The 24,253-nt window shown below is 44.6% G+C and overlaps 1 protein-coding gene across 1 annotated transcript in view; it reads left to right on the forward strand.

Annotated features, from left to right (window-relative positions):
* The first annotated feature begins 3,498 nt into the window (after positions 1 to 3,498).
* anapc1 (anaphase promoting complex subunit 1) overlaps positions 3,499 to 24,253 on the forward strand; it is a 235,295-nt gene continuing 214,540 nt past the window's right edge. The window contains exons 1-6 of the mRNA XM_059982885.1: positions 3,499 to 3,667; positions 12,975 to 13,211; positions 14,264 to 14,425; positions 19,367 to 19,418; positions 21,558 to 21,658; positions 22,323 to 22,405. Coding sequence (XP_059838868.1) covers positions 12,999 to 13,211; positions 14,264 to 14,425; positions 19,367 to 19,418; positions 21,558 to 21,658; positions 22,323 to 22,405 — 611 coding nt within the window. The 5' untranslated portion in view covers positions 3,499 to 3,667; positions 12,975 to 12,998. The remainder of the gene's footprint in view (positions 3,668 to 12,974; positions 13,212 to 14,263; positions 14,426 to 19,366; positions 19,419 to 21,557; positions 21,659 to 22,322; positions 22,406 to 24,253) is intronic.

Here is a 24,253-nt window from a genome sequence, read left to right on the forward strand (position 1 = left end):
AGTGGTGAAGAAGGAATCGAAGGGGAAAGCACTATGGGTAGTAGAAGAAGGCAGAATCATGAGGGAGGTGATAGGCAGCTGGAGGAGGAGGCAGAGTGAAAGTGGGATGGGGGAAGGGAGAGGGAGGCAATTACCAAAAGTTGGAGAATTCAATGATCATACCAAGGGGCTGGAGGCTACCCAGATGGTATACGAGGTGTTGTTCCTCCAACCTGAGTTTGGCCTCAACTAACATTTGGAGACAGCAAAGCGCCAGATCACTCAATCAATCTGGTAACACGGTACCAATCTGTCGATTAGATTACAACAGCAGCAGGACCACATTTGAAAGGAAAAGAAGACGTGAAAGAAGTAGCTTCATGAGCCGCCTGAAGGACGTCACCTTGGTCACGTTGTTCGCTGGTGCCATCTGCACGCAGGTTCTGGGACAACCCCAAGCAAGAGTAAAGAAGAGAGACTGGGAAAGGTGAGAAGTGAGAGGAGGAGGGTCAGAGAAAGGGAAGAGAATAGAAGGGAATGAGAAATAAATTTGCATATGTATTGATAAAAAGGTCAAAACAGAATCCATGGGACTTTCCCCTACTAAAAACACATCTTTGAATATTTTTAAGGTGCAGTGAGTTGGATTTTAGTTAAGTAGGTATTGAAAGGAGGGGGAATTCAGGACTGAAGCTGGAGGCAGATCAGCCAAATCCTTATTGAATGGCAGGACAGGCAGAAGTGGCCGGGAACTTTGTATGTTTGTATCTACCTGCTTGTTGGCTCTTGTTGCATCTGTGCTCAGTTGACGTGCCTGACAAGTGTGAGGAGCCAGGAAGCTAGAGCATAGTCGAGACCCTGAGGGTAGCGACGGCTGCTCAAAATGTCTGATAGCTCACTTTCAATGCTTAGCTCTAATTCTCTGTACCAGTAGCTGTGGTCAGAGACCTAGAGCATTTCGCTCTTCCCTGTACGACGTTGCATTGTCTTGACTTGGAAGATGGATACAGTCCAATTTACAAAGCCCTTGTGTCTGAGATGTCCTCTTCACATTTGGCAAATCCAAACCAGAGTGCCTCATAATCATATCACGTTGGCTCTGCTTGAAGATTTCCTAATCTATATCTATACAATGAGGAAGGAAAGAAGCCCTAGTGTTGGTAAAGGAGAGAAGTGAAAATTTAGAGTTGATGTGATATGCTGTTTTTTGGGACGGCAGGGTAGCCTAAGGGTTAGAACATTGCTTTACAGCGTCAGCTTTAAGATCGGGGTTCGATCTCTGCCGCTTTTTGTAAGGAGTTTTTACGTTCTCGCTGTAACTGCATGGGTCTCCTCTGGGTGTTCCTGTTTACTCCCACGTTTCAAAGATGCATGATTGGGGTTAGTGAGTGGTAGGCGCCCTCTGCTGGTTTCAGAAGCATACTGACGCTTGTAGCTACCCCGCACAATCCTCATTGATTTGATTTAATACAAACTGTATCCTTCAATGGTTCAATGTACACATGACAAATAAAGCTAATCTTTAAAAGTTTTATGAAGGACAAGTTCAAACGATATTTACACTGCTTTTTACATTTGGATTATCTACTTAACAGTTGAACATTGATGTCATTTCTCCCATAAGACAAAGGAACAGAGTTAGGCCCATCGAATCTGCTCTGCTATTCCATCATGGCTGATTTATTATCTCTCTCAATCCCATCCTCCTGCTTTCCCTCTTAACCTTTGACTCCCTGACTAGTCAAAAACCTTTAAGCATACCCAATGACTTGGCCTCCACAGCCATCCATGGCAATGAATTCCACAGATTCAGCACCCTCTGGCTAAAGAAATTCCTCCTAATCTTTGTTCTAAATGGCACCCCTCTATTCTGAGACTGTGCCCTCTAGTCCTAGACTCACCCACTGTAGGAAACATCCTCTCTGTAGCCACTCTTTCCAGGCCTATCGATATTCAGTAGGCTTCATTGAGATTCCCCACACCCCCATTCTTATAAACTTCAGTGAGTACAGGCCCACAGCTATCAAACACTCTGCATATATTAACCCTTTCATTCTCTGAGCACTTGTCTCAGGTGGCCAACCAGAATTGGCCCCCTTTACTCTGCCTCCTGCCAGTCAACCAATCTTCTATCCATGCTAGTGTCTTGTGGCAATACCACGGGCACTTATCTTGTTAAGCTGCCTCATGTGCAACACCTCGTGAAAATCCAAGTAAACAACATCCACTGACTCTCCTTCGTCTATCCTGCCTGTTATTTCCTCAAAGCATTCCAACAGATTTGTCAGGTAAAATCTTCGCTTAAGGAAACCATGGTGACTTTGGCCTATTTTATCATCTGCCTCCAAGTACCCCGAAACCTCATCCTTAATAATTGACTCCAACATCTTATTGACCACCGAAGTCAGGCTAACTGGCCTATAATTTCTTGTCTTTTGCGCTCCTCCTTCCTCAAAGACTGGAGCGATATTTGCAATTGTCCAGTCCTCCAGAACCATTCCAGAAACATTGATTATTTGAAGATCCTTAGTAATGCGTCCACAATCTCTTCAGCCACCCCTTTCAGAATCTAGGGGTGTTGTCCATCTGTCTGGGTGACTTATCTACCTTCTCCATAGTGATAGCAACAACACTCACTTCTGCCCCGACACTCGAATTTCTGCCATACAGCTAGTGTTTTCCGTAGTGAAGCCTAACATAAGTAGGTTCATCTGCCTTTTCCAGACATCCCACCTCTCCCAGAAGTTCTGGGAATCTCCTGCATCTTGATAGTGGCTCCTTGACACCCAGAAATTATATACAATATCCCGGAAATCGATTTGGGAGAGGGAGAGGGAGAGAAAAAAGAGAGAGAAAAAGAGAGAATCCTGATTGGTCTCTCTTCGTGCTAAGTAGACCTATCAGTTTTCTCTGTGGGCGGGCTTTCCAGTCGACCTCTCTCTCTCTCATTGTCCATCAGTTCAGTTTAGTGTCCTGCAGCGCCATGGCAGAGTGTTCCAAAAAAAAATGTACTTCACCCCCAGACTACACTAAAGTGTACCCCAAAAATAATGACAGTGTTGCTCGCTGCACTGTTTGCAACAGTGACTTTTCTATTGCCCATGGTGGGTTAAATGACTGTAAAAAATATGTTGAGGTGAGTTTAACAGGTGTCATTCGTTCATTAGCATAGCTAATGTTATTTAAACCAGCTGGGTAGCTGCAAAGGAGCTGCTCTATTGATATCCTACGTGATGAGGCCAAACTCCCTGCAGACTTGCTTGAAGTTGTAATAGAATAAAAAAAAGACTCCATGATAATATGTGACCAAGTAAATTGTTGTGTTCTTTCATAATCAAATGTCCCGTATAAATACACCCTTGGAGGTCGACCGGGAGGGCTATGGGTTTGCGGTGCTACCTCCCCAAATGAGTTTTCGCAGGCTGGGATGTCTGTCCTCCTCCATTGCTCTCTCCAGCGCCGGCCGGCAGATGGCGCTCGGTTCCCGGCAGCGAAACCCGGATGTGCCTGTGCGGTGACTGACGGGAGACCAAGATGGCGGCGCCCATCCGAGTTTGCGCCTCGGACCTTTTGTGAAATTTTCCCTTTGGTGGAAGAACTTCCCGCGAATTCGAACGGCGGGAGAGAGACAGCGAGAGTGGGGGAGAGGGAGAGACGGCTGTTCAAGTTTCACTTGTTGTTTTAACAGGTTGGTTTCAACGGTCTTTAGCTCAACGGAGCACGAACGTCGGGTGTCCCGGAGAGCTGCTCCACCCCATCCCACATTCCCTCCCCTATCCTGTAATCCCGTAACCTTCCCTGCCCCCAGTCTCCACCCCAGAATCTCCCCTGAACTCCTCTTCCCCTGCAGACTCTCTTTCCCCTGTCCCAAAGTCCCCCAGATCTCTGGAGAGCCCTGCGTCCATCACCCTTCTCCTACCCCGCGAAAATCCCCAGATTTCTCCCGCAGGCATCCCTGGAGTTCCCCTGTTCCGCACCCCAAACCCAAGACTATTCTTTTCCTCTATAAACCAGTCCCTGCTCCCAGATGCCCCTGGCTCAGCTAGGAGTGTGCTGACATGAACAGGGTCATGTCATGATGTTGGGGGTATGGAAGTGAAACCATCCATGTCTTGGCCAGTTTAAGGCAAACTACAGAATTATATTCCAGTTCACCCTTGCTATCTACAATAAAAGTTTTTTCATTTGTTCCAAAACATGGAACAGGCCATCCTAAGGGGGTGTTGGTGTGCATCATTGTGGACAGAAGTGAACAATGCAGAATGTAGGTCCACTGGAACCTAAGAGTGGATGATGGGATGAGGAGGACAGAATGCTGCTGGTGGTTGTGACATAAATAAAACCTGGCACCCACAGCAGCTGCCGGTACACAGCTGCAGAGGTCTGCAGGTCCTCTTTTGAAGCCATTTTGAGCCACAGCTGGACCCACGGGAGATGATCGTGCCAATATTCATCTGTCAGGGAGGTCCTCAGAGCAGCATTTAACCAACAGTGAAACCATTCACACAGGCTATTGGACTGTGGGTGATATGCCATGGTGTATTGCAATTTAACGCTAGGGTTATGGGCCAGAAGTCTGACATGAATTGGGGGCTGCGGTCAGAAGAAATAGCAGTTGGAATGCGATACTGAGTGATCCAAGTGTTGATTTACGTCTGAGCTGCAACTGTAGGTGTTGTCGATGTGAGAGGGATGACCTCTAGCCACCTGGTAGTACGGGCTACCACGGAAGGGAGATGCGTGGAGGTGGGGGAGAGGACTAGTCATGTCCACATTTATGTGGTCAAACATTCGCTCAAAGACCTCGACAGACGTTGCTGATTCCCAGACGTGACGGTTAACTTTCGCTTGCTGACACACCATACAGTCTTGCACGTCTTTCCTCAGGCCGTTCCACACAAACTTTAAAATTGAGCAACCAGTTTCTGTGAAGTGTTCCCACCTGGGTGTGAATGGAATAAAAAAAGGTATGTCTCTGGTTAACAGGCACCATGGGGTGAGGTTGACCGGTTGAGATATTGCGCAGGAGAGAAACTTGTGCATTCCCAGACTAGACGCCAGCTGCCTGCAGGCCTTTGATTGCTGTCCTGTAAGCCTGGATTTTTGGTTCAGTAGCTAAGTCAGCTGCTAGTTAACAAGCGCTGTGAAATGCTTGACTTTCCAGTAGAAGATGAAAATGGCGGGCTGCCAGATGGAGACCGAGAAGCTCGTGGCCATAGGTGTGTTGCAGAATGGGTGTGCTCGTAGGTTCACATTCACAGGACCTTGGTTGTTGTCGTCAAATGTTCTGGTCTTGTCCGCCAACAACTCAAGGATGCGATTGGGGTGCTGCCTGTAAGGGTACAAAAGGGAGCATAAGTTCAGAGGCTTGCGGAATGAAATGGTGACAGAAATGCACCATACTGAAAAACTCTTGGGAAAGTGGAAAGTCCATAATGGCGACAACATTTGACTACAGGGGTGTTGCAGGTTCTGCAGAGATGCAGTAGCCGAGAAAGTCAATAGATGAGAACCCAAACTGGCGCTTGGCAGGATTAATAATCAGCCCATGCTGGATTAAGTGCTTGAAAGGTCTGTGACAATATGGTGTGTTTGGCTTTGGATGCATTGGTGACACGAATCTTATAGAATTTTTTGAAGATGTAACTAGTAGAGTGGATAGGGGAGAGCCAGTGGATGTGGCATATTTAGATTTTCAAAAGGCTTTTGACAAGGTCCGACACAGGAGATTAGTGTGCAAACTTAAAGCACATGGTACTGGGGGTATGGTATTGATGTGGATAGAGAATTGGTTGGCAGACAGGAAGCAAAGAATGGGAGTAAACGGGAGCTTTTCAGAATGGCAGGCCATGACTAATGGGGTACCGCAAGGCTCGGTGCTGCGACCCCAGTTGTTCACAATATATATTAACGATTTAGATGAGGGAATTAAATGCAGCATCTCCAAGTTTGCAGATGACATGAAGCTGGGCGGCGGTGTTAGCTGTGAGGAGGATGCAGGGTGACTAGGATAGGTTAGGTGAGTGGGCAAATTCATGGCAGATGCAATTTAATGTGGATAAATGTGAGGCTATCCACTTTGGTTGCAAGAACAGGAGAACAGATTATTATCTGAACGGTGGCCGATAAGGAAAAGGGGAGATGCAATGAGACCTGGGTGTCATTGTTCACCAGTCATTGAAGGTGGGCATGCAGGTACAGCAGGCGGTGAAAAAGGCAAATGGTATGTTGGCATTCATAGCAAAAGGATTTGAGTACAGGAGCAGGGAGGTTCTACTGCAGTTGTACAAGGCCTTGGTGAGACTGCACCTAGAATATTATGTGCAGTTTTGGTCCCCTAATCTGAGGAAAGACGTTCTTGTCTTAGAGGGAGTACAGTGAAGATTCACCAGATTGATTCCTGGGATGGCAGGACTTTCATATGAAGGAAGACTGGATCGACTAGGCTTATACTCACTGGAATTTAGAAGATTGAGGGGGAATCTTATACGTATGAAATTCTAAAGGGATTGGACAGGCTAGATGAAGGAAGATTGTTTCCGATGTTGGGAAAGTCCAGAACGAGGGGTCACAGTTTAAGGATAAAGGGGAATCCTTTTAGGACCAAGATGAGGAAAAACTTCTTCACACAGAGAGTGGTGAATCTGTGGAATTCTCTGTCACAGGAAACAGTTGAGGCTGGTTCATTGGCTATATTTAAGAGGAAGTTAGATATGGCCCTTGTGGCCAAAGGGATCAGGGGGTATGGAGAGAAAGCAGGTACAGGGTTCTGAGTTGGATGATCAGCCATGATCATACTGAATGGCGGTGCAGGCTCGAAGGGCCAAATGGCCTACTCCTGCACCTGTTTTCTATGTTTCTATGTATATCATCTATGTAAACAAAAAGAAAATCGAAGTCTTTTAACACAGAGTGGCTGGAGAGTCTGTGCTGCATTTTTCGGTCCAAGTGGCATATGCAGCAACTTAAATAGGCCGAACGGGGTTGTAACAGCAGTTTCGGTAATGTCTTCAGTGCACACAGGCATCTGATGCTGACCTCTGAATAGGTACGCTTCAGGAAAATTATCTTTCCAGTTGAAAAGTCTTGAATGTGTGGGGCTGATGACCTTGTTAATGCAGCAGTAATGGCTGCTTCGACGGCAATCATCGGGCTTAGAGGCTGTGTGGAGGGGTGAAGCCAAAGGGCTGCTTGATCTGCGTACAATGCCAAGCATTTCCACGTTAGCAAACTCGGCCTTGGCGCCGGTCAGCTGTTCTGAGTCCAGTCTACGTGGAAGGGTGTGAATCAGTGAGCCGGTGTGGTGCATGGCCCCGTGTTTTGTGACTGTAGTGGAAAATGTGGACTTGGTGAGGTTTGGGGGCTCGCTTTGCAGGCCAGTGAATTAACATGCTGTGGCGCATGCACCAGACAGAATCATCACGGGGAGATAATGAGGGGCGTCCAAGGTCACAACCCAGAGTCCGTTGTGTTCACGGGCCGGCGGTTCTTAGGATCTACTAACAGTCCTTCGGTGCTCAGGAAATCTTTGCAAGCAGAGGTCTCGCAGCTTTCGCCAAGGCAGAGTCCCATGTGTAGTGTTGTCCACCGAAGCAGAGAGTCATGCGTCGTGTCCCATAAGTCCAGATCCTCCTACCCTCGGCAGCCCCCAGGGAGGGCCTGCCGCTCTCTGCCATATCTTCGATGGCCGATGCTGGCAGCACACTCACCTGCATGCCCGCATCACGCGGGAAGCTTGGCCCTGTACTGAACACTGGACGGCCCTGGCAAACGGAACCCATGATACTCACAGACCTCTGACGTCCCGGTGCGCTGGCATTGTTGAAGCTGCGTGCTGGTCAGTGCCTCTTGGTGCCTGGTTCAGAGCCACAGGCATGAGTCTGCTGGAGTCTCTGCTGACGGGGCTTGTTGAAACGGAAAGGAGGAGCAACGATGCACCTCTGTCTGGTTGAGTGTAGACTGTCAGCCATTTCCCAAGCTGTGCAAACTTGATCAGACATTTGTTGCATAAAGTGTTCTTTTAAAAGTAAAACAAGAATGGTTGAATGAAAAGCAGCATGTGGTCCATTCGTCCTGAAGGCCTAGCGTCACTCAGGCCAGGCAAGGAGAGCAGCTGCTTGGCGCACTCAGTCAAAACTCTGTAATCGGTGAGTTTTCAGAGTGACGTATTTATCATGTGCCGGCGGGTCTTCTAGTAGACTCACCACTGGCTGCCGTGCAACTACTTAGCGATGCTACGACGCGGTAAAATTTGGTATTGTCCACGGTGTGGACTGGGCCTCCACCTGTGCAAACCGCAAGGTAGCTTGTGGTAGCTTCAAAGCATCTGCATCGGTCGACATGTCGTCGTGTAACTCTGAAGTGGTCTGAGAGCGTCCAGGTCACAAACAGAAGATCTTGTGGATAAGACGTATGAGAACAAAAGCCACAGCTCTTTGCCTCCATTATGAACAAGCAAGAAACAACTGTCACCAATGTCTTCACGTCAGACACCGTCTCTTAAGGTGAACACAACAACTCAATAACAGTGTCTGTGACTTATGTAGAGCAGTTACCACCTTAGCTGAACAGGGGAGCACAGTTGGTAACAGATGAGGGCAACTGTGCTGCTCCAAAGAGCGCTATATGAGGCCATTCTTACCCTCGGCCGTTAGGCTCTATAATGAGTCAAATTATAGCCAGGGAAGTGATGACCCCTCCCCCCCCCCCCCCCCGTTAGACTGTTTTGAGGTAACTCTTTTTTAATTCTTATTTCTCTTCTAGTATTTGTATATCTATGCACTTGTAATTTCCTTTAGGATCTATAAAGTATTTATCTATTACGAACAATATGTATCATCTGTCACCCATTACATTACCCTACACCATCAGCTGTCAGTCCCCTCATTCTCCCATCACAGCCTAGATCAGTACACAATTTGTCAACACCTTCTACACCTCATAAATAACACTCTGCCCAACACTCCCCAACCAACATTACCAATTCCCAAACTCTATCCCCCACCACCTCCATTCTCAAGGATATCTCCAAGTACTGCTCGCAGATCGCACAGTTAATTACTCTGCAACGGTGATGGGAATGACAGTTCGGACAGTGGAGTGATCCTCTTGTAGGACGTGGGAGCACAGGGAGACCTTTGATACCCCCGACAACTACACCTACAAAGAAGTGCACCCAGCTGCGGCTTTTTACAGAACGCATCAGGGAATTGTAGCTGGATGACCTTCAGATCATTTGTTAGATGGTGGAGTTGATTGACGGGAGATATAGGGAACAATTCACACCTTAGGTGCAGACCAGAGGTAATTGGGTGACCATCAGGAAAGGGAAAGGGCTAGGCAGCCAGTGCAAGATATTGTTCTCCTCAATAACCAGAACAATGGATTCCAGTTAATTGGGACACACGGACCAGTACATTTTGGCCCAGTCGGCTGCCCCAATTAGCCGAATTTCATGCAAATAGTTAAAAGATATAAAAAAGACAAACTACTTAACTGAGTAACAATTTATATATTTAAATTAGAAAAAAATCTGAACACTACCAATATCTCCACAATGTTCTCAAACTGAGTATTAGTTCCTAATGGTTATTGACAGAGGAATTCCTTTGTCATGTTCTTCTGATTGACTGTAAATGAACAAAATCAGCGCAGACACCCAGTGCAGATAATGGACTGTCTTCATACAATGCTTTTGAAGATTCAATCCTCCAAATCTTCCTTTTCATTGTAACATTCAAGGTGATTTTTGATACCTTTTCTTAATTCCTAACTTGTTGAAGTAGTGAAGTCATTTCATTTTTACTCCTGGCCAATTCCGGCATCTGCTTGGCTGAATGCTTGAAACTGCAGTGAGCAGTTTCAAATTGTCTTACTCTGAACTGTCTTATTGCTTATTTCTCACCAACTATGAGTGACAAAAATCACTGCTTTTTGAAGGTGAAATAAACACAACTGAAGCTATTTAAGAACTGCTGCAAGCATAGTATAGTGTCTAATAGGCATGCAAGTGCACGCTACAGACACTAATTAAAAATGCTCGGTAACAGTCTCCCGTCCCATTTAAGCAGCGTGGTGTCCCAAATAAATCAAGGGAATCCTGGCGATTTGCCCAATTTAGTTTTTGTTCCTTAAGAGTGGCCCCAAATGAACGGCTTTCCCGCTTAACCGATGGACCAATTAACCAGAATCCACTGTATATTGTTCTGGCATTGGGAGGGTCGTGGAAGTGACCTCACAGAGGTAAGTCACAGCAGCCAGGTCTGGTTCTGACTCAGACGGAAGGGCAGTAGGGGTGGAGAAGAGGTTAGCTGTAGTGGTAAGTGATTCATTGGTTAGGGGAGCAGTCGGGAGGTTCTGTAGATGAGAATGAGACTCTTGGTTGGTACGTTGCCTCTTGGACCTCAATGTCAAGGACATCCCCCAAGTCCACAACATTCCTGAGGGAGAGAGAGTGAGCAGCCAAAAGTCGTGGTCTATGTTGGTTGAAATGACAGCACGGAAGGGTGAGAAGGTCCTGTAAAGTGAATTCAGGGAGTTAGGTGCTAAGTTAAAGGATAGACTGTGAACTCAGGATTGCTACCTGTACTATGCGCTCGTGAGGCTAGAAATAGGACGTTATTACTGTTTAACACATGGTGCAAGAGGGAGGGCTTCAGATTTTTGGATCATTGGGCACACTACCAGAGAACTTGGGAATGTAGGATAGTGTGCACCTGAATTAGAGGGGAACAATATCCTTGTGGGAATGTTTGCCTGTCCTGCTCTAGGGTTAAAGTAGGGTTGCAGGGAAATGGGAACCAGAGCGCCGGGGGTACTAGTGGAGGAGTTGTGGGGAAAGTAGATGTTATGCCTCCAGACAAAGACAGTAACGGAAGGGTTGAGCATTCTGGGACTAACGTTCTGAGTTGTATCTTTCAATGCAAGGACTATTGTAGGAAAGGCAGATGTAGGGCATGGATCAGCATGTGGAATTATGATATTGTAGCCATTAGTGAGACTTGGTTACAAGAGAATCAATCTGCCATCTTAATGTTCCAAGGTACTGTTGTTTTGGACATGACAGAGTGGGGGTTAAAGAGGGAGGGATAGTATTAATCATCAAGGAAAATGTCGGACACAGGGCAGACTGGAGGGCTCATCTCCCTAGTCTATATGGGTGGAATTGAGAAGTAAGAAAGGAGATGATCATGTCAATAGGATTATATTACGGATCTCCCAACAGTCAGGGTGATTTCATCTTAAGTCCACGTCTACTGGGGCATAGGCTGCTGACGATAGCTCACCAGAGTCCTCTGTCCTGGGCCAGTCTTTCACGGTGGTCTGCAAGTGCAGTCCCTCTTGGTGTATTCCTCCTCTCCCAAGGATGAGACCTTTGGAGCTTGTGTTGGTATTTCTGTAGCAATGGTTTTTTATGTGCTGGGGTTGCTTAGCCCCAGGCCCAACCCCCCCCCCCCCCCCCCCTTTCGCAGCTGGCTTTGGGACTGTCAAGGCGGAGTTCAGCAGGATTTACAGGAACAAATTTGTAGAGAGAGAGCAGACAGTTGAAAGAAAAATAAGGTTGCGGTGGTAGGTGCTTTTAAGTTTCCACATATTGACTGGGACTTCCATACTGTAAAAGGACTAGCTGGAATTGAGTTTACATTAAACCATACGTTTATTTCATTGACATACATTATGAAATTTCTTGTTTTGCAGCAGCAGTGCAGTGCAAGATTTCCATTACTTACACCAAACATTTCTATTAAACATTTCCATTCCTTATACCAAATAAGTAAATTACGAGGGGTGATTGATAAGTCTGTGGCCTAAGGTAGAAGGAATCAATTTTAGAAAACCTAGCACATTTATTTTTCAACATCGTCCCTTCCTACATTTACGCGCTTAGTGGAGCATACGGATCTTGGACCTCCAGAAAGAGTCCACAGCAGGGGTGATTGATATGTTTGTGGCCTATGGTAGAAGGAGAAGAGTTATACAGCTCTTGTTACATGCACGTGCAGGTCAACTCTTTGAGTGATTTTGCAGAAAGTTTGAAGTTAATATCTCTGTCTACCTTAGGCCACAAACTTATCAATCACCCCTCGTAAAAATGTGAAAGAGGAACAGTGAAGCAGGATTCATGACCCTTCAGAAATCTGATACTGTAGTGGAAGGGAAGAAATTGTTCCTAAAACATTGGAAAAAAACCCCATCATCAATTCACCGCATCCATGCATTCACTCCTCGCCACTTTAATCCCGCTGCCCGACCTCTTCAGCTTTATCACCTACTGAATCAACCTTCTGCTTCACCATCGTTACTTTGCCACCTCATTCCACCTTCCTCTCCTTTTCATTTAATCGATGGCAACCACTCCTCCTCTCATACCCTCTGCATGCAACTTTCATTGCTACCTCCCTGCTCTGTTTTCACTGTGGCATCAGTCCCAGATTATAAAGGCATAGCGTTACTTTATGGTTTCTGACCTACTCCAGGATTCTGTTAACATATCACTAAAGTGAACCAAAGAGCCACTCCGAGGATGAATAACTAAGCAAAACTCCATGCTCTTGGCGGCTGATAAATTCAAGTTGTGCGATGCTTTGTACAGGAGGGTTTCCAGCCTCTTATGCACCTATCAACCTTGTCTCTTACAAAGAAAATGTGATTAACTTGACCTGCTTCCCTTGTGTGCTGAGGAGGCCCGTGAGATGGGTGACTGATCTCTGTTGGACATTTGGTAAGGTGCATGAATGTTTACTGAATGTGCCTCTTAACAGTAGGGAGACGAGCCATTGGACAATAGGATTAAAGATCTAGTCTGTAAACTCTATCTCTTGTCAGTGCTTTGTCTCCTGTTTTGATTTTTAAATTTTTCCTTTTTCAGATTTGTGTGTTGCCTTTTGTGTTAGATGTTTTGATCAGGTCCTGGCCCTGCAGCAAATGTGTGACCTGATTCAGTTTTGGCAGAGGGCGTACTCTGAATTTGTAAACTATTGCTTTTCTCCTGTCAGAAATAATGCTGATATCTGGAACCCATGTCGAACGTCTATGAAGAGAGGGTAACGATGATCGCAGCAGGGGAAATGCAGGAGTTTGTTCCTTTTGGCCGTGACCACTGCAGGCGCCACCCTAATGCCACAAATCTTCAGCTTCGGCAGCTGCAGCCTGCGTCAGAACTATGGTCCTCTGATGGTGATGCAGGATTGGTGGGATCACTGAGGGAGGTTACAATCCATGAGAAACAAAAGGTATATCTTTGAAAGCTTTATGAGGAATCATGAGTACACCCTAAAGTAAGGTGTCCACCCCAGTGTATCGTAAGGGTGATTTTTCAAAACATTTAAAGAGGTATAGTGGCATATTAAAATAATCCAGATAGCAGGAGTGATGATCACAGCAGCCAGCTAACTGAGAGCCACACAGATCCCCCTCCCCCCAATTACAAAATGACTCACCCAGATTTGGATTCTACAATGAGAGGAAGTAGATTCCATTCATCTCATCCTTGCTGTTTTAGAAATTTTGACAAATTGTTGTGCTGCACTGAGTAGAGAATTCAACCATTATTTGAAGATCTCTTTCTGTAATTTAAGTCTTGGACACCCAAATACCATTCTGGTTGAAAGCAAAGAAAATACTGGAAATACTCAGCAGGTCAAGCAGCATGTGTGGAGGGAGGACAAACAGAGTTAATGTTCCAGATCGTTGACCTTTCGTCATGATAATTGTCCACTTGGAAGGTTCTGATGAAAAGATGTGAGCATTCTCAGATTTCCATCATCTACAGTTTTTTTTGCTTTTCGTTCCAATAAATCTATACTTCCTCCAGAATAAATATATCTTTTTTAAGGTATGAATCTCAGAGAAACTGATCATTACCATACCAATTCTGTTCTCACAATGAACTTATATCTTCCTGTCTTTAGTCCAGGGTTTCCCAACCTTTTTAATGCCACACACCAACACCATTAAACAAGGGGTCCGTGGACTCCAGGTTGGGAACCCTTGCCTTTGAGGTTGATATATAAAGCCACCAAACCATCAGAGAAATTGTTAGAAACTTTTTAGATTAATATTAAAAAGAACTCTCATTGATATATCTATGTATATGTAGCTAATTTGAACTTACTGTTGCACTGTAATTTAAATATTAAAAAATATTTTAAATTGGAATTGAAAGCTCCTGTTCAACCACATTTCATAGTCTATTTGCCATGTTGCATTGATACAGCATGCTGCTTCACTGGCAGGTTGCCTTTCGGTGTTCCAGTCAATATTGATGTAGCTGGTCGTATTGCAGGAAAGCTGGCACCTGAGGAAAGGCTGTTGTGATGTTGGTGAAGAGCTGGACTACGACGAAGAGCTTTACGTGGCTGGAAACATGGTCATCTGGAGCCGAGGAAGTAAAAGTCACGCTTCTTCAGTTTATAAGGCATTCACAGTGGACAGCCCAGTCCTGCAGGTTAGATAATAATCCGTATTTGCTTCATGTATACCACAGGTCAGATCTGTGCTTTTTAATCTAGATGACATCAGAGTTACCTTTTTACAGTTACTTTTCATTTTCATTGTGTTTATCATTTTGAAATGATTAAGAGACATTTTCCCTCTGCACGACTAGGACCGAAGCAGGTCCTAATGCCTTGGAACCATATCATTAACCGAGGGGTCTGTGGACCCCAGGTTGGCAACCCCTGACTCAGGGGAAAACATTCTGTTTCTGTTGATACCATTAAGAGTTTATCTGCCTATCTGTCGCAGTAACAGGCCCTTCCGGCCCAATGAGCCTATGCTGCCCAGTTACACCCATGTGACCTACTAATCAGTTAGGTGTTTGGTCTGGTGGAAACACACACAGTCACAGGGTGAACATAAACACTCCTTACAGACAGGAGTAGAATTGAACCTGGGTCGCTGCTGCCTTAGCAGCATTACACTAACGGCTATGTTCTGTGCTACCCTGAAGTTTTTTCAGCCTGTGAAGGCAATAGTTTAGAATGCTGGGGGTGCTTTCACTGGAAAGGCAGTAGTGCTTCAAGAAGGTGGCTGACCTTCTCAAGGGCAATGAGGGACATGCAAGAAATGCTGAGCATGCCAGATCCTGACAAATCTGTTTAAACCTGTTTGGCAGGGGGATGGGAACCTGAGTGATGTTGTTGAATCAGAATCAGGTTTATTATCACCGGCATGTGACGTGAAATTTGTTAACTTACCAGCAGCAGTTCATTGCAATACATAATCTAGCTGAGAAGAAAAATATAATAAATAAAATAAAAATTGTAATAAATAAATCAATCAATTACATATATTGAATCGATTTTTTAAAAATGTGCAAAAATAGAAATACTGTATATTTTTTAAAAAAGTGAGGTAGTGTCCAAAGATGTTCATTTAAGAACTGGACGGCAGAGGGGAAGAAGCTGTTCCTGAATCGCTGAGTTTATGCCTTCAGGCTTCTGTACCTCCGACCTGGTGGTAACAGTGAGAAAAGGGCATGCCCTGGGTGCTGGAGGTCCTTAATAATGGATGCTACCTTTCTGAGACACAGCTCCTGGAAGATGTCCTGGGTACTTGGTAAGCTAGTACCCAAAATGGAGCTGACTAGATTTACAATCTTTTGCAGCTTCTTTCGGTCCTGTGCAGTAGCCCCTCCATACCAGACAGTGATGCAGCCTGTCAGAATGCTCTCCACAGTACAACTATAGATGCTTTTGAGTGGATTTGTTGTCATGCCAAACTCTTCACACTCCTAATGAAGTATAGCTGCTGTCTGCACATCAATGAAGCTATCTATCTATGAAGCTTCTTCACATTTAGAAATGGTGTTTTGATTTTTAACTCTTTTTTTTAATATAGAATTTATTCATGGTCTGTGGGCATTGCTGATTATGCCTGCAAACGTGATTGTGAAGCACCGTGAACTCCAAGGTTCTTGTGGCAATGGCTAATGGGATTGGATAAGGAGACGTGTAAATCTCTTTCCTCCAGTATTGTGAGCCAGCAACGCTAAAGGAAAGGGATTTACTTTTAAGTCAGGATGTTGTGTCAATAGGAAAGAACCCAGCAGGTGGTGGTGTTACCAAAGATCTGCTCCCATTGTCCTCCTTGCTGGTAGAAAGTGTGGGCTTCAAGTTCAAGTTTAAACATCATTCATCCACACACACGAATACAGCCAAGCGAGACAGTGTTCCTACGGGGCCAAGGTGCAATACACAGTGTATGAGCTCACACACAGCACAAGGCACGTGTAATTACAATAGCTGAAAAACATACGGTGCCCAAAAGAAATTATATAGCCCAAGTCCCTAAGTGTATTGTGCTATAGATTGAAGGTGCATGGGATGTTGTCCTGGAGACAGTTTTCTGCAAGAACAAGCACGCAGCAGTCCTCATCACACACTAGTGCGTCTGCAGACGAACGCAATCCGTTGGGAGGTGCCGTCAAAAAAACATGATGAGTTACTGTATTGCACCTTACACCCATGGTGAACCAAAAGAAAGACTGAAGATTTGAAGTTTGAGTGTTTCATAGAGTGCCAGACAATCTACTGCTTTGTGTGGGCATGCTTTATTTTTATCAGATTGTTGAAGCTGTATTCACTTGACTAGTCAGAAGATGAATCACTTACCACAGAATGCTGATTTGTTCATATTATTAACTTTAATATTAACGTTAACAATGCTGTACATAATGGTATATTGTGCATGATTCTGCAATGGTAATGTTTGTCACTACAAGAGAGTAGCTAGACAGTTAGACTGCAATTGTTGGAAGCGGTCATTGCCTAGTGTATGTGGTGCCATTTACCAGCCTGTAATTCAGTGTTGTCAGTTTTTCTGCATGATTCATAAGTTTGCTCTTCATATGATTTATCCCAGAATGCTTCCCATTCATCTGTCCTTCTGTAGAGAAACAAAACAAGATCTGACCTTCAGAATTATTCTGTGCAGTGTGTACAACTTCCCACGGAGGGGAGAAATAAATCCCATTATTTTCCAAAAAAAAAAGTCGGTTCAATCAGAATCTTCCCCTTTGACTTGGCACAAAATAGTTTGCAAAATTCAAAGGAAAATAAATGGTAATGTTTAGAAAATCGGAAGAAGAAGGGAGGTCTGCCCAAAAGCCAAATATTGCCGATGCTGAAAATGTGAAGTCCCCGCAGGTCTGGCAGCACCTGTGAAGAGAAACAGAGTCGTAATTCACGCTGATGACCTTTCATCAGAAATGTAAGCTCTTTAGTGGGGAACAAAGACGAGAGGTTAAATGATAAAAGGGCAATGGCGCAAGACTGCGCAAGACTAAGTGGGAAGGGTGCAAACACAAGTCACGAGGGAGCTGTGTTGCATGGTGTTTAAAATGTTTTTTGGAGGGCAAAGAAGGAAGAAATAGCACTGATAAGCTAGGTGAAGGAATATTCCAGTATTAAGGGGAGAGTAGGATGTATCTGGGGCCAAAGAGGCAATCGAGAGGATAATAAGTGAGGGTCTGAATGAATACCTCCTCCCTGTTCAGACTATTGAGAATGATGTTGTGGTTGGAGAGTTCAGGGAGACGGAACTGTACAATTCCATGATAAATTACTGTCTTGAAGAAGGAGGTAATAGCAGACATAATGCTGGATAAATCCTTAAAGCTTGATGAGGTGTGTCCCAGATGCTATGTGAGGAAAGGAAGAGAATGCTGGGACCATGATGGAGGTTTTCAAATTCTAGCCACAGAAAAGAACAGAGATGACGAGAGGTCAACCCATGTAGCTCTGATGAGTAGTTGACACAAAGTTCAATAGTGTTCATAGTGAAGAGGATAGGCTGGGAAATTATAGTGTCTTAAACAACGTTTTGGCAGGAATAATAAGCGAGGATATGTAGAAAGAATGGTTGGACTCCAAGAAGTAACGAGGAACAGAAGGGACCTTGTCGTATATGAGCCAGGATCCCAGAGACAAGAACGGAGGTAGGTAGGTTCTGAAGAAGGCATATGGGATACTTAATAATTAAGGCATAGAGTATGAGAGCAGGGAGGTTATAGTACAATAATATAAAACATTAGTTGGATTATGGATGGAATACTATGTATCCCTGTGGTCATTACATTATAAAATGGACAAGGGTGCACTGGAGAGGATGCAGAGGAGATTCACCAGGATTTTACATGGATAGAGCTCATCCCAAAAGTCATCCCAAAAGGACTCATCCCAAAAGTCCTGACGAAGGGTCTCGGCCCGAAACGTCGACAGCGCTTCTTCCTATAGATGCTGCCTGGCCTGCTGCGTTCCACCAGCATTTTGTGTGTGCGACTAGGTTTTTATTTTGGAGGGGTAAAGACTGAAAAGTTCTCTTTGAGGTATACAAAATTATGAATGGCATAGGTAGTGTATTCATGAGAAATTTTTCTCTTGAGCAGATTTATAAGTAAACCAGGGGGCATAATTTGAAAATAAGGGGTACAGGAACTTTGAGGAAGACTTTTTTTTTCCATTGAGAATCACTGCTTAAGGGTAATGTGTGGGCAGGTGTTCTTCACCATTTATATCTGGATAAGCACTTGAAGTGCCAAGGCACTGTAAGCTTTGGGTTGAGTACTGGATAATGGTATTACTGTGGATAGGTACTCATTGAGGTGGTCATAGAAAGATGGAGCAAGCTCGATAGCTTATCCCTTCTTCCAGTCCTGTTCTTAATATGTTCACACAGGAGTGCAAATACTGAAATCTGGAGCAACAGGCAGTCTTCTGAACAAACTCGGGTTATGCAGTATCTGTGGTGAGGGGGCGGTGGTGGTAAGGAATTGTCGATATTTTGGGTTGAAACCTTTTTATTATGTTTTGGTGTCCTTGTTTTCCACAAGCATATCATTTGAAATACATCAAAGAGCCTTTGGATAGGTACATGGATGGGAGTGTTGAGGAGGGATATCAGTCAAAAGTTGGCATATGAAACTAGCTTGATGGGCACCATGGTTGGTATATTACAGGTTCGGCCAAAGAACCTGTTCCTGTGCTATATCACTATGTAACTCTGAATTCAGCTGTGGATTCCACTTTGCACTGACCCCATGCAATGCCACAGAAGAGGGATTAGTACTATAGCGAGAGATTGTATGTCCCACATGCAGTTATAAACCATTCTCTGTTTTAGTTGGTGGATAACGTTTTATTGTGTCTCCCATCTCTTCACTGGCATTCATGACAGGTCCAATTGAAGGGTCTTGACCCAAAATGCCAACAGTCCATTTCTCTCTACAGATGCTGCCTAAACCGCTGAGTTCCTGCAGCAGTATGTTTTGTGCTTCAAATCAGCATTACTGCATTGGTTATGTGCCTTTGACCCATTAATCCAGAAAGCAAAAAATTTTTTTAAAATTACACAGTTTATGAACAGGTTTCTCTCTGTCTTAACGTAGGCACTTTGGTGTGACTTCAGCATACCTCAGGACAAGACGGAAAGCACAGAAGGTAATTATGTTGCTAACTTTCTCGGGTCTTTTATTTGCTGGATAAGCTGGGAATTCATTAGATAATGTTCACATCTGTCATAACTATCTGATACAACAATCATTGATTTTAACTGACCCTGCCTTGCATTTCCTGCTGTATCCATCATCATCATTTTGTGCCGTGTCCTATGATGTGGGCAATCGTAGTCTTATCAACGACCATGATTGTTGTTGGCAAATTTTTCTACCGAAGTGGTTTGCCATTGACTTCTTCTGGGCAGTGTCTTTATAAGGCAGGTCGTTATCAATACTCTTCAGAGATTGTCTGCCTGGCGTCAGTGGTCACATAACCAGGACTTGTGATATGCACCAGCTATTCGTATGACCATCTGCTCCCATGGCTTCACTTGACTCTGATTGATGGTGGGGTGGGGGGGGGGGGGGGGAAAGAAACTATACAGTGCTGCACCTTGCCCAAGAGTGGCCTGTAGGCTAACGGAGGGAAGGCCCGTCTTACACCTCCTTCAGTAGAGACATACCACCCATGCTATATCCAACCTCCGTTATAATCTGCTTCTGCATACCGTCTGTTGCAATTGATGTATAGCCTGAATATTTGGGAAGGAAAAAGGCAAACTTACATTGTACAATGAGAAAAATTACTGAACCATCAACCTTCGGGCTGCTTTGGCAATTGGAGTTTCCTTAATCAATTCACAAGACATAACGTTTTGAATCCTGTGGTGACAATTACTGCAATGCCCGAGAAACTGGAGATCTTTCTCTGAGTAGAGAGGAACATCTGGAACCAGGGGTCGCAGCTCGAAATATGAGGTTGGCCATTCAGGACAACTTGAAGAAGTTTGCTCAGTTTGAGGTTAATAAATCTTGAGACTTTTCTGCCCTAGAAAAGCTATTCCTTGAGCTGACTTGGGCTTCATTGAAACAGTGTAAAGATCAAAGGCGGAAAGGTCAGGGAGAAATGGAGCATAGAATTACAGTGCGCATCTGGAGTCTGGTAGATGTGTTTTGTAAAATGATCACCCAATATATCCGGCTTGGTTTGTGACCACTGAATGTAACACATTAAAGTGGATGAAGAAGTCAGTGTCTGACGCCTGAAATGAGTGTTGGGTTCCTGGATGATGGGAGGGGAAGAGCTGTATGGGTAGGTTTTGCATCTGCTGGGAATATGTTACGAGAAGGGAGATGTATTTATGGGTGAGGGAATGAAGGAGATGCAGAACCCCTTCAGAATGCTGGAAGAAAAGGGATGGGCTGGGCAGGGGGGGGAGAGACAACATGGTGATGGCATCCTGTTAGGTTGTGGAAATTACAGAGGATAACGTGTTGAATGCGGAGCTTAATATGTAGGAGATGAGGGAACAGGGAACCTTATCCTTGCTGAAGTGGGAAGAGAGGAGGTGTGAGCAGGAATGAAGGGAATGGATCAGGTGTAGTTCAGCAACCTGTCAACAGTGATGGAAGGGGAGCCACCAGCAAGCAAAAATGGCAGACATCTCAGAAGCCCTGATACGGAAGAGTTCAAAATCTGAATAAACGTGACATGTACAGAGGTAGTGGGAAGATGTGTTTGAACCTATACAAATAGTGGGGTGGGAGGAAGTGTACTCAAAATGTCTGTACACTTGTAACGGATTGTGATCACTCACCCATCCTTGAGTCATTATGAAAAGCAAAGAGATCCTTGGGACTTGATTATTTCCTCTTTTTTTTTTTGTTGATTTAATCACACTCTGCTGCTCAGCAGGGTTAACCTAGGTCTGGACAGTGTGGTTTCAGTTAACCTGTGATACGATGCTTGATATGTATGCTGACCCCAACCAGGCTATCTGATTGGCGATCTTGTTGACTTTTGACCACGATTTTTGCACTTGGAATTTCGAAAGTTCTCACTGCCGGATCCAACGGTGCTATGCGTTTCTCAGTCTAAATTCAAAAACCCCTCAAAGGTCGATCTCCTTGAGAAGCTCTTTGATTTGTTACTGGGTTTTGAGTCAGTCCGTATACACAAGAAGTGTTTGACTGAAGTGCACAATCAAATAGCACTATCGTGGTAAAGGACACATTTCATTTCTAATTTGCACCACTCTCTGTACTTACTCATGAGCTCTAATTAAAACTCTTTCTCCTGCAGCTCAAGAGAAGAGGGAAAAGTGTGTGTGCATAGTACAGAAATCCAGTGTAAATGTGCACACTGTGGACGGAAAGGACTACATTGCCCCATTACCTTTCCAGGTAGTAAATATTTGTAAGCATTTCTTGGGCAACATTTTGTCTTCAACCAGCATCACTAGAATTTAACTGTAAGGAAATGACTGATTTATTCATCTCAATAGGAACTATTTTAAGATATCTCTTTCACATTAAGTTTTTTAGCGCTCTGGGAAGTCTGATACAGAAGTATCTAATGCAGGTATTCTCTCATTACTAAACAGAGAGGGGATGGTGTAGCAAGTGCGGTCTGCTTCATTAAGGAAAAAAAGTCATGTGCTGGTTTTATAAGTGTTGAGTTGAGGTTTACACTCATTGAAAGAAATAAAATTGTGTATTTCTAACACTTGTATTTTCCCCTTGACTTCTCGTTTTGATTTGCAAATGAGTAGTTAAGATTTCAAATTAGTTTATTGTCAAATAAGCTAGCGTGGAATGAGATTCCTTGCCCACACGAAGCTCACAGGGTAAACAGTATTCATGGTAATGGTAAATATAAAATTAAAAACGGCAGTGAGTGCAATGGCAACGGAATGGTGCAGACCGAGGCAGTGCAAAAAGAAACACGAAAGTAACAATAACGGAAGTAATCATATTAAGGGTTCAATAATGTGGCAGCAGCACGTAGGGGAGGAAGGGGATGTGAAAGAATGAAGTATTAAAGTAATATTTTGCTGTCTCCTGTTAGGTTGCAGTTGTGTGGGCAACTGCTTATGGGCTAATGTTCGAACGTAGTAATCCCGTTCAAGAAATACCATCAAGCCCTCTAAGGTAGGCACGTGAAAAATGCATAAGCACATGCACCAAGATTCAGGATTGTTTCCATTAAATTGCTCTTGCAAGTTTATCCCTGATTTAAACTCATTTTCGCAAGCTTGAGTTTGGATGGAGATGCCTCATTGGATCATACTCTTGCTTCCTCCTTTCTATATTTGGAAGGATAGATGTTAACTTGGACCTGCCTATGATGTCAGTGCTGTGTTATACCAATAGAACTGGAAGTGAAAAAATGGTTGAAAAGGAAAGGGATGTCATTTTTTCCCCAAAGGATGAGAAAGGTTTCAGATAGTTTTGCCTTGTTGACTATTCTAACTTATCAACCTAAGGGAGCTAAGGTCACAGGCTATCTCTAGCTCCTGTATTTTCCCACCTTACCTCTGAGTAAGACGTATTCTGAATTGAATAAGTTACACACATGCTAATTTAGGAATCACTTTTAGGCTTGCAGAACATTTATGTCACCCCCTGGGTCGCCTCAGGCTCGCTCAGCTCGTTCCCGTCTAGGGGGAGCAGCCTTCGGCCCCGCCAAACTGGGTAATCAGCTGGTGTGGATGCTGAGTGATGTCCCCGCCTCGCCCAAAACCAGACAGTACACCATATACGATTAAATGAGTACAATTTATAAAGGTTACTATAACCTAATGATTAATAACGATACAGTATATATGAAGAAAAATAAAATAAAGAAAAGGCGCCAAACTTATCAAAGTCCAAACCACTTCGTGCACAACCGTTGGAGCTCAATCACTGAAGTCTTCTGGCCACCATACGATCCCCTCCGAACTCCTTGACTTGCAGCTTAGGACCATCCGAAGTGGTCAACCAAGCACATCTAGCTTCATCTCCTCTCCTCGGAGTACCTCCTGGCCTTGGACCCCCGCTTGGGGTCCGTTCCTCGCCCAGTTTACAGCATCACGTCCTCTCTCTCTCAACCCCTCGCGCCGATCACCTCAAAAGCCCGCCAACAATAGCTCACAGACTCAGAAGAAAGAACAACATTAATCCCAATTGGTTTACAAAGGAATACAATTCTCGTTATCAGTAAATTTTAACCCAAACAAGCTTTCAGCACTCTCTCACAACAACGAAGCATTCCTACTTTTAACAAAACAAAGAAGCCATTTTCGATTACATACACAGTAACAAAGAAAAAGAAGAAATCCCCTTTACACTCTCCCCCCGCCAAATAAAAGTCATGTCCTCATGACTATTAAATAACCCGCCGCCTTTCTTGCCAACACACCCTAACCCAAGCACAAACAGTGACATCTCCTCCCCACACAGTAAACCTCACGCCCTGCTCCTCAGGCGCTATATAGGCCAACTTATCTGGGAGTTTCCTAACCCTTCTGAGACCCCCGTACCCGCTCACCAAAACCCATCAGACTTGGACACAACTGGGGATACCTCGGGCCCGCTACCAACTCCTCTCTCAACCTCTCACTCATGCCCCCCACTGCACACAGCTAACCCTCCCCACTACACCTGACTCAGTGGGAGAAGGGCCAAAGGTCTCTTCCTCAATCGAGGGAAAGTCAGCAAAAGGCAGCATGTACCACACTTCCAGCACATCTTCCATCGAATCTGTATTCTTCCTCATTTCTGCAATTGGTAGCTGCTGTTTGATCTTCTCCAAACGGAAACATGTGGCCTGCACTGCTCCTGCAGTCTCTTCAGCCTCCTGCAATTGAGATATCAGCTTCTTCTCTGGCCCCTGCAACTCTCGCCACAGGCTCAGCAGTTCTGACTCACGCATCCCGGCCATCTCAATCTGGGACGCAGTTACTCCACCAGCTTCTTCCACCCCGACCTTAAAAGCAGCAGTTAAAGATTGGTCAG

Source organism: Hypanus sabinus, chromosome 10 (genome assembly GCF_030144855.1).
Source record: "Hypanus sabinus isolate sHypSab1 chromosome 10, sHypSab1.hap1, whole genome shotgun sequence".
Taxonomy (NCBI): Eukaryota; Metazoa; Chordata; class Chondrichthyes; order Myliobatiformes; family Dasyatidae; genus Hypanus; species Hypanus sabinus.